Source organism: Vicugna pacos, chromosome 10 (genome assembly GCF_048564905.1).
Source record: "Vicugna pacos chromosome 10, VicPac4, whole genome shotgun sequence".
NCBI lineage: Eukaryota > Metazoa > Chordata > Mammalia > Artiodactyla > Camelidae > Vicugna > Vicugna pacos.
This window is the reverse complement of record NC_132996.1, coordinates 26,404,890-26,418,166: the sequence shown is the minus strand read 5'-3', so window position 1 is coordinate 26,418,166 and position 13,277 is coordinate 26,404,890. Positions and strand designations below refer to the sequence as shown.

Sequence of the window (13,277 nt, the reverse complement as noted above, 5' to 3'; positions counted from 1 at the left end):
GGGACCCACTGATTCAGAGCTCCACTCTGGTCTGTGTTGTTTTAGCAGTGGCACTTCCACGTGTTGTTTTTATGCATTTCTCTAATACTCCCTAAGGTAGCATTTAGTCACGCTGAACTGTCTGGGCTGCCATATTTTCTCCTGAGGGTGCCAATTATTGTTTCTAGGGCTCCTGTTACAAAGTTACATAGGTTTGAGTGATTAGTTCCTAATGTTGGTTTTTCTCATAAGCTTTGTAATTTTCATGTACAATTTTATAGAACATGACATTTTTAAGAATGCTTGGGGTTTTTTTTAAGAGAATATGTGTTATGAAGATATACTAATATTCCCAGTTCAAATTTACAGTTATACTTTTTAAAAACTTACTTTTAAATTGCTCTTTTTTTCTTATGTTGTAAACTTTGGTGGTTCCTAACATTAACATTAATATGTGGTTGCTTTAGCCAAATATATGAGATTTAGAAAAGCAAAACCAATACTTTTACTAACAATATGACTACTGAAAACAGCTTAAGATCTCTTTGCAGTTCTTTTTGTCTGTAGGCTATATCTACTAGGGATGTACAATCAGCCTGTGTTTTAGGATCACTTGAAATAATTTCGCTCTGTAGTTAAGCCACCAACTCAGTATCTAATTAAATTCAGTTTTTCCCCTTACTTTCAGTTTTTAGGTTCCCTCCTTTCTCTTATAGGTAACTTTTTATTAGTTTTGTGTTGTCCTTCAATTGTTCTTATTGTTGTATTTTTTTAATATAAGCAAATATGTGTTTATATTATCCTTCTTTTCCCAGATAGAAGTTTTCATTCTTTACACTCTATTTTGTACTTTTTTTTTTTTTAACCTACAGTAGATCTGGAGCATCACTCCATGGCAGTTACAGATATATTTCTCATCCCTTATTACAGCCACATGATCCTACATTGATAGGTATACCTTAGTTTATTCAGTAGTCTCTTATTGGTAGTTAATTTGAGTTATTTACAGTCTTTGCTTATTACATTTAGTGCTGCAGTGTATATTTATTTTGTATATTTTTGCCTGTGTTTTAGGGTTATGTTCCTAGAAGTCAGATGTATATGAACTTCACTGGGTATTGCTAAATACTTCTCCATTCTTCATTCCTACCAGCAACATATGAGAGCGCCTGTTTCTGCACAGCATGTGTGGTCCTGTTTCAGGGTCATCAGCATTTCTCCTCTATTAGCTGCTCTTCATACCTCTTGCCTATTTTCCAAAGGATTGTTAGTCTTTGTTTCCTCTATTTTAGAAGCTACATATTAACTCTTTGTGATGTAGGTTGCAGATAGTTTTCCCACTTACTTTTGTCTTTTTACTTAAGTTTTTTGTCATCCAAAAATGATTTGTTAGTTTTTATGGATTATTTCAGTTACCTCTGAATTTTTCCTCATTCTCAGATTATATTAGCTATGGAAGAATTCACCCATATTTTTTTCTTTTGCATATCTGGTTTCATTCTTTATGTTTAGATCTCTTATGGATTTAGAATTTATTTTATTGTATAGTGTGAGAGATTGATCCAATTTTTATCTGGTTCCATGTGATTATACAGTAATCTCATAACATCACTTACTAAAAAGTCCTCTTTTCCTCACACTAATTTGAGATGCTGTGGTTTTGTTTTTGTTTTTTTTTTTGGTTTGGTTTGGTTTTTATGGGGGTTTTTTGTATTACTGTACTCTCTCACTTTCCTTACCTGATTGAGAAGTTTTAAAGTAAGCAAGTTAAAAATGAGTGTAACTATTAAACTGTAAAGTATATTTTTAGGGGTACCTAATGTTTCTAATTTTATATCCAAGTACAATTGAATTATTGGCAAGGAAACTTTAAAACTGCAAGTTGTATTACTTTAAATACTAATAAAGTGTTATTTCCTTACAGTGCCACAAGGTTGCAGTAGTGAGAGAAGATAAATTAGAAGGCAAGTATTTTAGCAACTTAGCAAGCTTTTCCTCTTAAGGCATCAGTGTAGGTACAATAAAAAAAAAATCTGCCACTAACGTCTCATGTATTTAGCTGTTTTACTGAAGAGCCATATATTCCTTTTATTAGTAGTTTCTGAAACATGTTAAAATATGGTACTATACTAACTTCCTATTTTCAAGGCCAATAGCTGCTAACATTTATAAAGCACTTTTACCACGGGATTTCAAAACTCATGACAAACATGTAAAACCTTTTATGAATACATAAGGAACATCCCATCAACTGTAAAAAGACAGTGTTCTCTAAATATTGCGTTGTGTTCCATAATAATTTTTTGAAGAATATTGAAGAATGCTTTTTAAAGTCAATAAGACTTAGTATGACTTCTAAATTAAATTTGTTTATCCATTTCAAGACTGTTAATGCTACTGTTTTATTTTTTATTACCCAATTCAAAGGAATTTTGAACAGTCAGGGTCCATGTGATCTTGGATTATGTCTTAAGACAAAACCTGCACTGTTGTACTTTGTATATAGATGCCCACCAGTGGAGTCTTTTTCTTACAAATTAACTTTAAGGTATTCAAGATAGTAGAAATGTCCAATATTTTCTTTCTGAATTCTGACAATGGTAGATTTATTCGTCCAGTAGATACATAATGAGTATCTATTCTGTGTCAATCTTTGTACTAGGCACTGGAGACTTGGAACAAGTTAGGTGTTAGTCCCTTTCTTCATGGAACCTAAAATTTGTTCTTAAGATGTTCTTTTGTGTTTTTTCTCTGCAGACTTATCTGGTTTATAGTATTTTTGTTATATATAGTTTTTTTTTGTAAACTAAAATTGAATTACGTAAGTGAGACTTCTCAGAAATTACTTATTCCTCAATTATATGCTAGTATAAGATTCTTCCCTGACTGAAAAAAAAAAGAAAAAACACACACATCATAGTATGATCAATCATTCATTAATATTTACTGAGTGTCCACTGGATGAGTGATATCCTCACAGGTACTGTACTTAAAACTGACTCACCACCTACCTTTCATAATGTCCTTGTCACAGACAGAAGAGTTGATATTATTCTATATATATGACTGTTTGGCCTTTTAGAGCTTTTGGGATTACCACAAATTACAAATGGTTTTAATGCAGCAGGGTTTCTTGTTAAAGTCACCACCATGCTATGAAGTTTGTGTATTAACAGACTGCTTTTCCTGTTGACTTGTAGCAGTGAAGTCCAAACTAGCTGTGACTGCCAGCATACATGTGTACAGCATCCAGAAAGCCATGCTAAAGGACAGTGGGCCTCTGTTCAATACCGACTATGACATCCTTAAAAGCAACTTGCAGAACTGCAGCAAGTGAGCTCCTTAATGTTCCTTGTGGGCTTCTTTACGAATTGGTTTTGTAAGATGTTTATACAGTGGCTGCCTCTTAAGAGTGAACGCCAAGTCTAGTAAAACCCCATTTATCTTGCAGTAAGACACATGCCTGGTTTTATTAGTACATCATAAGGTGAAAAATAGCAGCCACAACCCATATTGAAAACCCCAGTGGACTCCCCATAAATCTCTTTCTCATGTATTTATCCTGTCATTACCAACAGAAATGTTTGTGGTGCCCCCTCTTTACTCCTTTACTCTAGTCTTTGCTTGTCTAAATCCTACTCATCCTTCAAGAACCAGTTCAAATGTTGTCCTTCAAAAAACTATTCCTAATTTGATATCCCTCTACCTTCCATCCAGAATCAGTTGATCTTCCACAGCCAGGATTGGGTCTTGTTTTTTTGTATCTTTCACAGCACAGGGAGAAGATGGACTATAATAATGCACGTTGGTTTTGGAAATTGATGGTCATGGGCTTGAGTTGTGGCTTTTGTTGTTTAATGGCCTGGTGGCTTTGGACAAGTTATTTAAACTGTTTTGAGCTTTGGTTTCTTCATCTTTAAATTGGATATAGTAATGTCTACTTTGTGAGATTGTATAGAGGGTTCACACCAGATCCCCAGACATATATTGAACACCTACTACTTTGACAGGTACTAAGGATAATAATTTGAATTAATTCAACAAAGATCTGATGAGTATGTGTGATGTGCCACATACTATAGAGTCGATGTGGCCCAGTACCTGCTTATGAAACTGATGGTCCTATGGGGGCCAATTACAGTATAGTGTGACAGTACTACAATGGGAGTAATAGGGTGGGAGGATGTTGTAGGGGGCACTCATCCTCCCCGCAACCCTGCCTTTTTGGTTGTGGAGTGAGGGGGCAAGACAGAGGTGGCTTCTTGAACAGAACATCTAAGTTGAGGCCTGAAGTCGTAGTAGAAGTAGTCAGAGGAAAGTGGGAGAGGAAGACCAGGGTTGAGAGAAAACATGGTGCTTGTGCAGAACCACATAGTTTTCTATGGCTGGAACTTAAAGTGAGGGGCAGGAAATAATGATACAAGGAATCAGACTATGATTTGATTACTGGGATAAGGAATTCAGACTTTATTACAGGGGCACAGGGGAGCCACTGAAGATTTTGAAATAGATGATTGAAATGATCAGAATTGCATTACAGAAAGATCACTTTGGCTGCAGTAGTGAAAACAGATCTGAAGGGAGTAATCTGATGGCAAGGCCATCAGGAAGGAGGTATGTTGCAGTTATTCAGGGTGGAGATGACAGTTATCTAAAGTACAGTAATGGTGTTGTGGATGGAGAAGTACAGAGGTTAGAGTCATACCATCAAAAACTGGATGGTATGGTAGTGGTTAGAGACCAGGAGAATGTGTATGGTGGGGCCATGGTTGGCGGAAGGAGGTGTTGATGGTGTTAAGGATGATGGCCATGTTTCTGGCTTGAATTGCTGGATGGGTATTGGTACCATTGCTAAGAATGGGAGTATATGAGGAGGAGCAGGCTTTGGGAGAGAGGGAAAAATGATGAATTGGGTTTGGACATGTTGAATTTGAGTACCCTGTGGGGAGTCCAAGTGGAGATGTCCATTGCAATAGATAGGTGAGTCTAGAGCTAAGGAGAAAAATCTGGGGTAAAGGTAGAGATTTTGGAATCAGAGAGAATAGGCGATTAATTGGGCTACAGCAATAGATACAATCATTCAGAGAGAATGTATAGAATAAAAGAAGGGCAGAAAGTAAAACTCTAGCCACAAGTACTAGCAGGATAACCTTGGGGAAATTAACCTCTCTGCTTCAGTTTCCTTGTCAGTAAAATTAAACTAACGATAGTATCGATTTCAGGGTTGTAGACAATTGAATTAATATATGTAAAGCATTTAGAACAGTGCTTAGCACACAGTAAGCACTATTTAAGTGGCAGCCATTTTTTAAGCAATGGGCAGAAAAAGGAGCAGCCAGAGGTAAGAGGAAAATCATGAGAGCATAAGAAGTTCTTAAAACTAAGGAAAGAGTTTCCAGAAGGAGGGACTGAATGACAGTTCAAACCTTGCTGAGAAGCTAAGTAAAATAGGAACTGAAAAGTGATGGCCATGGTAAGAGCATTTTCAGTGGAGTGACCTCATTCTGGTCAACTGAGGAGATGGGATGTAAGGAAGTGACACAGCAAATACAGAGAACTTTCCAGAAAATTTGACAGTAAAATGGAGAGAAAAGGGAGGTAACCTGCTACAAAGGAATTGAAAATAAGGGATGATGAATACATTTTTAAAGTTGAGAATGCCTTGAACTTGTATTACTAGGAAAGAGCCGCAAAAGAGGAAATAGTTGAAGATACTGAGGGAGATGGAATAACTGATAGAGCTGGGCCCTTGAGGAGAAATAGAAATAGAATTGCCAAAAATAATTTCTGTAAGTTCCGTTAAAATAGGATTGTGTCTATTTTGTTAACCGCTATATACCAAAATGGTGCCTGGCAAATGATAAGCATTTAGTAAATAATTGTTGAGTGAATTAATGATAGACATTAGTTCTTTTCTTTCTATAGCTCAAAACCTTGAAGGTAATAGGCATACCAATATTTATTAAATACACAAGTATAATTATACAGCTAAAGAGTAATAATTTATGTCTTTTGTCTTTTAGGGAAGGATTATAAGAAAATATCAACACCCTGATATGTTTATGTAAATTAATTATTAGATTTAAGAAATAGTCTGTTTTAAAATCTAGTTGTGGCATGTCAAGCTCTAAAAATCAACTCTGTTGTATCTAGCACGTAAGCAAACAAAAATAAAATTGACTGAAAACTCCAAAATGAAATTTGCATAGGGACCACCAATAAACATGGCAAGTAGAAATGTGATAGTAGGAAGCCCTTTAATAAACCTTTTCTTAAATACTTAAAATATCCTCTGTAGAAATGTGAAAAATTTATCTCTAATAAAGAAGTTTGTGTTTAGTCCTGAGAATTACAGGCCAGCTGAGATCTGACTCATTGTTTCATGTGTTTTAAGAAGTGTTGTGACAGGAAAAAAGCTGAAATTTTAGGATTGAGCAGATTCTTCTCTCAGACATGTTCCCAGCCTAACTTGGTCTCTTCCCCATTGCCAGTTCCTGGTCCTGACCCTAAGGTGTGGAATGTAGACCAAAAGGAGAAAGAGTTGTCTTAGGGCCAACTTGAGATGTTGTCAATGAAATAAAACATTGCTCTTTTCCTTGTACATGGAAGCCTTGCAAGGCCAGAGAGGAAGACTGGTGGGTGAAAGGAAATGATTTCCGTCTGTTCTGAATTCTGATGCACAAACTATTTGTGTTAATGTGGGGCTTTCTATGTGGACCATAATAAATCAGTAGAATGTTTTTGGAGCTGTGGGCTCTAGCCTGGGGCTGCTCAGCCTAAAGTTACTTCTGAAATCAAGTGATTTTATCAGGGATTTTTTTCTTAGGCCAGTTATTCTAGCAGTTAATCTTGAAGCTGTACATGATTAATCTCTAATATAATTGCTATCACCACATAGTTTCTTAACCTCCATCTTTTCCCACCCCAAGTTGACTTAAAATAATCTTTCAGTGACTTAAATAATCTGTCATTCAACCTGTATTTCTATGTGCCAGGTCTTGTACTGGGTACTTGAAATACGAAACATGAATAATAATACCCTTAACCTTCAAGGAGCTCTCAACTACCCCAAAAAGCAAAAGACTGGGGGAAATAAAATGCTGTTCTTTGTTAGGAAATGTTGGAAAACTAAAGCAAACTACAGCCATTTGAGAAGGCTGAATCGGTTACCCATTCACAGTATAGAACATTACATTATGGAGTTTTGTGAAATAGGCACATCTACAATGATTAAAGAAGAGATGAATGTTCCCTTTAATATGCTATGAAGTTTGTTACAAATTTCTTCACTTGGCTATGGGCATACTTGTCTGGGGCTGTTAGTTGAGATTACTAGAAATTATTATTAACAAATGACTGTAAAGGACCACAGGTTATAGGAGCCAGTAGCTCTGTTCCCAGCTGCTTCCATATTTTCAAGCATGATCCATTCTGGCTGGGAGAGTTGCCAGGAAATGTTAATATTTAAAACTCTTAATTTTGATTCAGTCAATATTTATAGTATATCAAGCCCTATAAGGTGAAGGTCTTTAAAAACAAGAGATAACCATTTGGTTTACCAAGGATAGTGAAATTACTAACTTTAAATTTTAAACTTTAAAATTTAACTTTAAATTTTCATATGGTATGGTAGAAGACACCTTCCAATTTTAGTTCTATTACTAATGAGTTGTATAACCTAGGACAATTCACTCACTTTTCTCCAGCACTTGTTGCATAAAATAATTTCTCAAATCCATTCTGGTTCTAAAATTTCCTAATTTTATAGTTTTAGGGTCAGAAAGTATTGTGTGGAAGAAGCAAGAGTTTGAAAGTACGGCTTGAAGTTGACATTAATTTAATGTGACCTATCTGTCCTCAGGTTTAGTGCCATCCAGTGTGCAGCTGCAGTCCCTAGAGCTCCTGCTGAATCCTCATCTTCTGAAAAGTTTGAGCAGTCAGATCTTCCAGTATCACCTGAGACACAAGCCAATAATGAGTTGACCACCAATGGTCATGGCCCACCTGTCCCCAAACAGAGTTCCCAACAGCCCAAAGGAATTATGGGCATGTTTGCTGCTAAAGCTGCTTCTAAAACCCAAGATACCAACAAGGAAACCAAAACAGAGGCTAAAGAGGTCATAAATGTAAGTCTTCTTTAAGATATGCTTTTACTGTCCAGAGTAGGTAACTAGAAAGGGACTTCATAATTCCAGTGGTAGTAGTTTAATTCACAAGGTTCTGATATTTAGTTCTGATTTTTCTAGTTTAGTTTAAATCCTTTAATTCTTGATACTCTCACTGTAAGTAGTCCTTTTTCTTTTGATAATACTTCTCACCAAGCTTCAGATTCTCCTGTAAAATGTAATGCTTGCCCTGTACACATGACAGGATTGTTGTGAGACCCAATTGAAATAATGCATGTGAGAACATCTTGAAACTGTAAACTACAAAGAATTGCATATTAGCAGTATGTCATTTGGCAACATCTTACATTCTGGGGTTTGCCATGTATGCCTGCCTTCCTAGTATATTTAACATTCTCATTCTATTTTATGAATTCTTGTTGTTTTCCTTCATTCACTTTCCTTAGTTTTTTTTATTGTTCAGTCATCTGAACATTGACTTAAAACACATTGATCTGGGCATTGACTTAAGAAAAGTCTCATTAAGATAACTATTAACAATAATCTAGAAAGCATAATTATTGTCACTAGTATCATTACTTTCGTTGTCTTTTTAAAGCTTCCACTTTGGGAGAGGAGAGGAGAGGAGAGGTAGACAGAAGACACTGGCATCTATAGGACTTCTGTGTGCCAATAGTTTGATCTTTGTTTAAATCCTCTAATCAGTTCTGTGAGGGAGATATTATCGTCTCCATTTTGTATGTGGTGAAACTGAAGCTTATATTTGTTAAGTAATATGCCTGGTGCTCGCTTCGGCAGCACATATACTAAAATTGGAACGATACAGAGAAGATTAGCATGGCCCCTGCGCAAGGATGACACGCAAATTCGTGAAGCGTTCCATATTTAAAAAAAAAAAAAAAAAGTAATATGCCTGGATGTCATATTGCTCTAAGTGGTGGAGCCAGCATTCCGTTCCACTTACAGTGGTTACAAATGTAATGTTTTGGAGGTCTTTCCTGATTGTATACTGCTTCTGGTCTGTTTTAATTCTGTCAAGCTAAGTAGTTTTTAAACATACTCAAGAAAAGTTTAGGTGCATTCATGGATAATAATTTTATAAGAACTATGAGGAACTAAGCTTTGGAGATTTACTCCAGGTATTGTCTGGTCTGGATTTGTTCTTGTATCTAACACCTACACATTTTGGCATGATACTGTAGAGACTGTACGATCATGATAGTGTGCTCTGCTGTTGAAGAGATTTTTGTGGAAGAGACCGTGACTTGAAGAACAGCCTAAACACTAGAGGAAAAAAATCATGTATATTTTCTTTTCCATGCTTTTAGGCATCTTCGGCAGGCAACAAGGCACCAGGGAAAGGGAATATGATAAGCAATTTTTTTGGAAAAGCTGCTATGAGTAAGTATGTTCTTACCTTCTTTTGACTAATACATGAATTTTAATATAATCACTTGTTATATCTGAGGTGAAAGCTACTTTGTCCAGTTTTTACCCATTTAACACACTACCAAGTAGCATTCCTGCATCTTAACATAAATTTACGGTCTACTGACCTATAAACTGCTGAACATAACCAACTGGGACAGTGGATTTTACAAGGTGAGCTGAGCTCAGTTTAGATCTCTTGGAGGGTAGTTTGCGTATTCTCATTTTTACTTCATGCCTTGAAAAGAGAATTAAACATTTGTTTTGTAGGGTTTTTAAAAGTGGGTGATTAAAATAAGAGTGAGGCTGCCTGGTTAAGCAGTGTATTGTTGGGGTTAATATATTGGATGCTGTTTGGGTCAGTTTGCCTGGTGTGACCATTGTTAACTCTATTTCCCAAGGGGCTACAAAAACAAATTTTTTGCCTTTCTTTAGTTATTTTTGCAGATTACTTATAGTAGTGAACTAGACCTCAGTATGAATTAGAAGGGCCCAAGTGGTAATGGCCATTTAAAAGCATTTACTTTTTGGGGAAGCAGATCTCCTTTATTTAAAAAAAATTTAGATAAGAATTCTTTCGTATAGAAAAAGAATATGAAAATGAATGTATGATTGTATATGTATGACTAGAGAACATCATGCTGTACACCAGAAACTGACATAACATTGTAAACTGACTATACTTCAATAAAAAAGAAAGCAAATTTTAAAAAAGGAAAAAAAAAAAGAATTCTTCCATAAAGAACTAATAATCACATATTTCCATATTTCTCATATCAAGTACACATTCCCTGAGAGTATGTGGCCAGAATACAAGGAAGAATGCAGGAGTTGCAGGGTAATTATGACACACTTCTTGGAGCATCAATTTTACAAAGATTTTGTGGGAAGCATTTTGTCACATGCCTACGCAAGCAAAATAAGTCAGAAATCTGCTTTTCTGTGATGTTCAAATTGGTATAGGACAGGTTAGGGTAATAGTTTTTTTATTTGCCATAAAAGCTATCAGGGAACATTTTTATGTTCTGAAAAAATATTTAAAATTTGCTACTTTCAGATTATTGGGAAGCACGATTATATTGCAGGCATGGTGTGTAGGAGGACTCCCTACTTCTGTGAAAATAGATCATGCTGCATGGCTGGTATTAGTCCACTATATGTAGTCAGATTGTGTGGTTTCTTGGCAACTTTGATGAGGCCCACATGTTTATTTGTTGTTTCTCTTTTTATGTATATATAACCTTAAAAAACAATGAATTTTAAAATAATTATTATTATTTCTAAATACTTAAAGATGTGACTGTTTGCAAATTGTAAAAGCCAAACAGAAGTATACATTTATTTATTAATGTGTTTAGCAAATATTTATTGAGCACCTACTTCGTGCTTCACACTATTATGCACTAGTGATACCATGGAGAAAATGCCCTTATGGCCCTATATCCTACTGAAATAGACAGACAAATAAATACAGAAAAAATAGTTAATGATTATAATTGCAAGGCAGAGAATAACAGAATGTTACGATAGAATGTAATAGGGGGAGGAGGAAAACCTGGATAAAATAAAGAATGAAATATTCAACTAATTCAAAGAACGGCTTACAAAGCTGATTTATTTAACAAATTTTTTTTCAAGACTGAGTGTTTAAATTAAAATTATGAATGTTTTTATTATGTTTGACACATAACAAGATCATTGCAACAAAAATGAAGCTTGAGGGTTGGATGAAGAGAGTTGATTGTGGGACCTGAACCATTTAAAACTTAATGCTGGGTAATAACAAGTGTTGGCAAGGATGTGGAGAAATTGAACCCTCATACGTTGTTGTGGGGAATGTAAAATGGTGTGCTCACTTTGAAAAACATTGTGGCAGTGCTTCAAAAAATTAAACATAGTCACCCAGCACTTTGACTCCAAAGTATCTATTCAAGTGAATTAAAACTGTATATCCACACAAAAACTTGTACACAAACATACATAGCAGTACTCTTAACCAGAAAGGTCCATCATCTGATAAATGGATAAATAATATGTGGTATATCTTTCTGATGGAATATTATCCAGCTATAAAAAGGAATAAATTACTGATATATGCTACAACATAGATGAACCTTGAACGTTACACAGAATGAAAGAAGCCAGACACAAAAGGCCACAGGTTGTATGACTGCATTTATATAAAAATTTTCAGAATAGGTAAATCTATAGAGACAGAAAGTATATTAGTGGTTATTAAGGGATGGATTGGGGAATGACGCTAATGGGTACAGGGTTTCTTTTGAGGGTGATGAAAATATTCTAAAATTGGATAGTGGTGTTGTTGCAATTAAAAACCACTGAATTGTACACTGTAAAAGGGTAAATTTTATGATATGTGAATTAAATCTCAGTAACAAAAACCATAGTGCTTTATATCTTTTTAAAAAAATGCAGCATTGGTGACAAAATTTGAAAGTCATCATCTATTATCTTTCTTTATTTAAAAAGATATTTCATATTTTCTTAAGTATAAAAAGGAGATGCTTTTCTGTTGTCACAATTTGTCAGCTGCGTACTCTTGGGAAGCATCTTTTAATCCCTCTGACTCTTAATTTCCTCATCTAACAAATGAGAATGTTGGTACCTCATAAAGTTGTATTCATTTTTTCTAAGCTCTGCCTTTACTGTCATTTGGCCTGGGGGCTGTGATATGAGGGATTAGGAGGAAGCAGAAATGAAAACAGTTACAGCTAGAGTGGTAGTTGGAAAGGAGAAATATTCTCTTGACTAGACCATGAGCTCTTTAGGATAGGGACTGTTTTTTATTCCTTTAGACCCTGTTTCTAATATATCATGTGGCACTTAGTAAACTGTCAAAGGAATGATAGATTAATATTACATGATGGGGTTATATATCATCTGCTATACTTTATTTATAGATAAACTTAAAGTCAATTTGGATTCAGAACAAGTAGTGAAAGAAGAAAAAAAAGTGGAGCAACCTCCACTCTCTGTCACTGAACCAAAGCTGGCAGCCCCTGTGGGCCTGGAGAAATCTAGCAAAAAAATAGAGCCTGTTAAGATGCAGCAGAAGGAAAAAAAAAGGTAGGAAAATTTTGTTGCTTGTTGGGGAAGAGTTTCTCTGCTAGGGGTGAGAAAGTCTGTTTGGACTCATTTGTAAGGAGGCAGTTTTCAGTTGAGTATCAAATTCTACTTAATGCCTTAGGGATACAGCTATATAACTAGAATGAACAGAGAAGCTCCATAGCTTAACTAGTGAAGCAAAACTGTGGAAACGGCCCATTCAGTTGATTTAGAGACCAAAGCCAGTTTTGGGGGCCCCGTTGATCTAAATTGATTGTCTTTTCTTCTTTACTTCATTTTATATTTGTGGACATGGCATTAAGTGTGCCTGATTGTCTGTCTATGTGTCTGTTTTTCACTTCAGATTGCCAAATGAGGTGTTACTATTTCCAGTGAAATTTAAGAGAAAAAGTTCTTTGTTTTCTTTTTATATCAATGAGTTTATTTTTCAAGTGGTAAAATGTAATTAGAAAAGAAAATAAAACGCACACAAGCTGTTAAAAATGAATCCAGGAATTTGAGACACTACCTCATAGTTGGTAGGAATTTGTCTGTTGAAAGAAATTCTAAAGGACACTGTCAGCACTGATAGGCCCAGAAATACTTGACTTTTGTGGCAAGGTTGGGGCTACTCTATTAGAAAACATCAGCAAAATGCTGAAGTTTCAGAGGGTCAGA

At 35.4% G+C, this 13,277-nt stretch overlaps 1 protein-coding gene and 1 non-coding gene across 8 annotated transcripts in view; both read left to right on the top strand.

Moving 5' to 3' along the window:
• The window catches only part of POLD3 (DNA polymerase delta 3, accessory subunit), a 165,518-nt gene that overhangs the window by 131,248 nt on the left and 20,993 nt on the right, over nt 1-13,277 (top strand). For all 7 annotated transcript variants that reach the window (XM_072969204.1, XM_072969207.1, XM_072969206.1 and 4 more), the window contains 5 exons: nt 1,904-1,943; nt 3,180-3,312; nt 7,841-8,105; nt 9,434-9,506; nt 12,455-12,620. In XM_072969204.1, coding sequence (XP_072825305.1) covers nt 1,904-1,943; nt 3,180-3,312; nt 7,841-8,105; nt 9,434-9,506; nt 12,455-12,620 — 677 coding nt within the window. The remainder of the gene's footprint in view (nt 1-1,903; nt 1,944-3,179; nt 3,313-7,840; nt 8,106-9,433; nt 9,507-12,454; nt 12,621-13,277) is intronic.
• On the top strand, nt 8,888-8,994 carry LOC140699092 (U6 spliceosomal RNA). Its single transcript, XR_012077110.1, has one exon. It is a non-coding gene; the product is annotated as a U6 spliceosomal RNA (small nuclear RNA).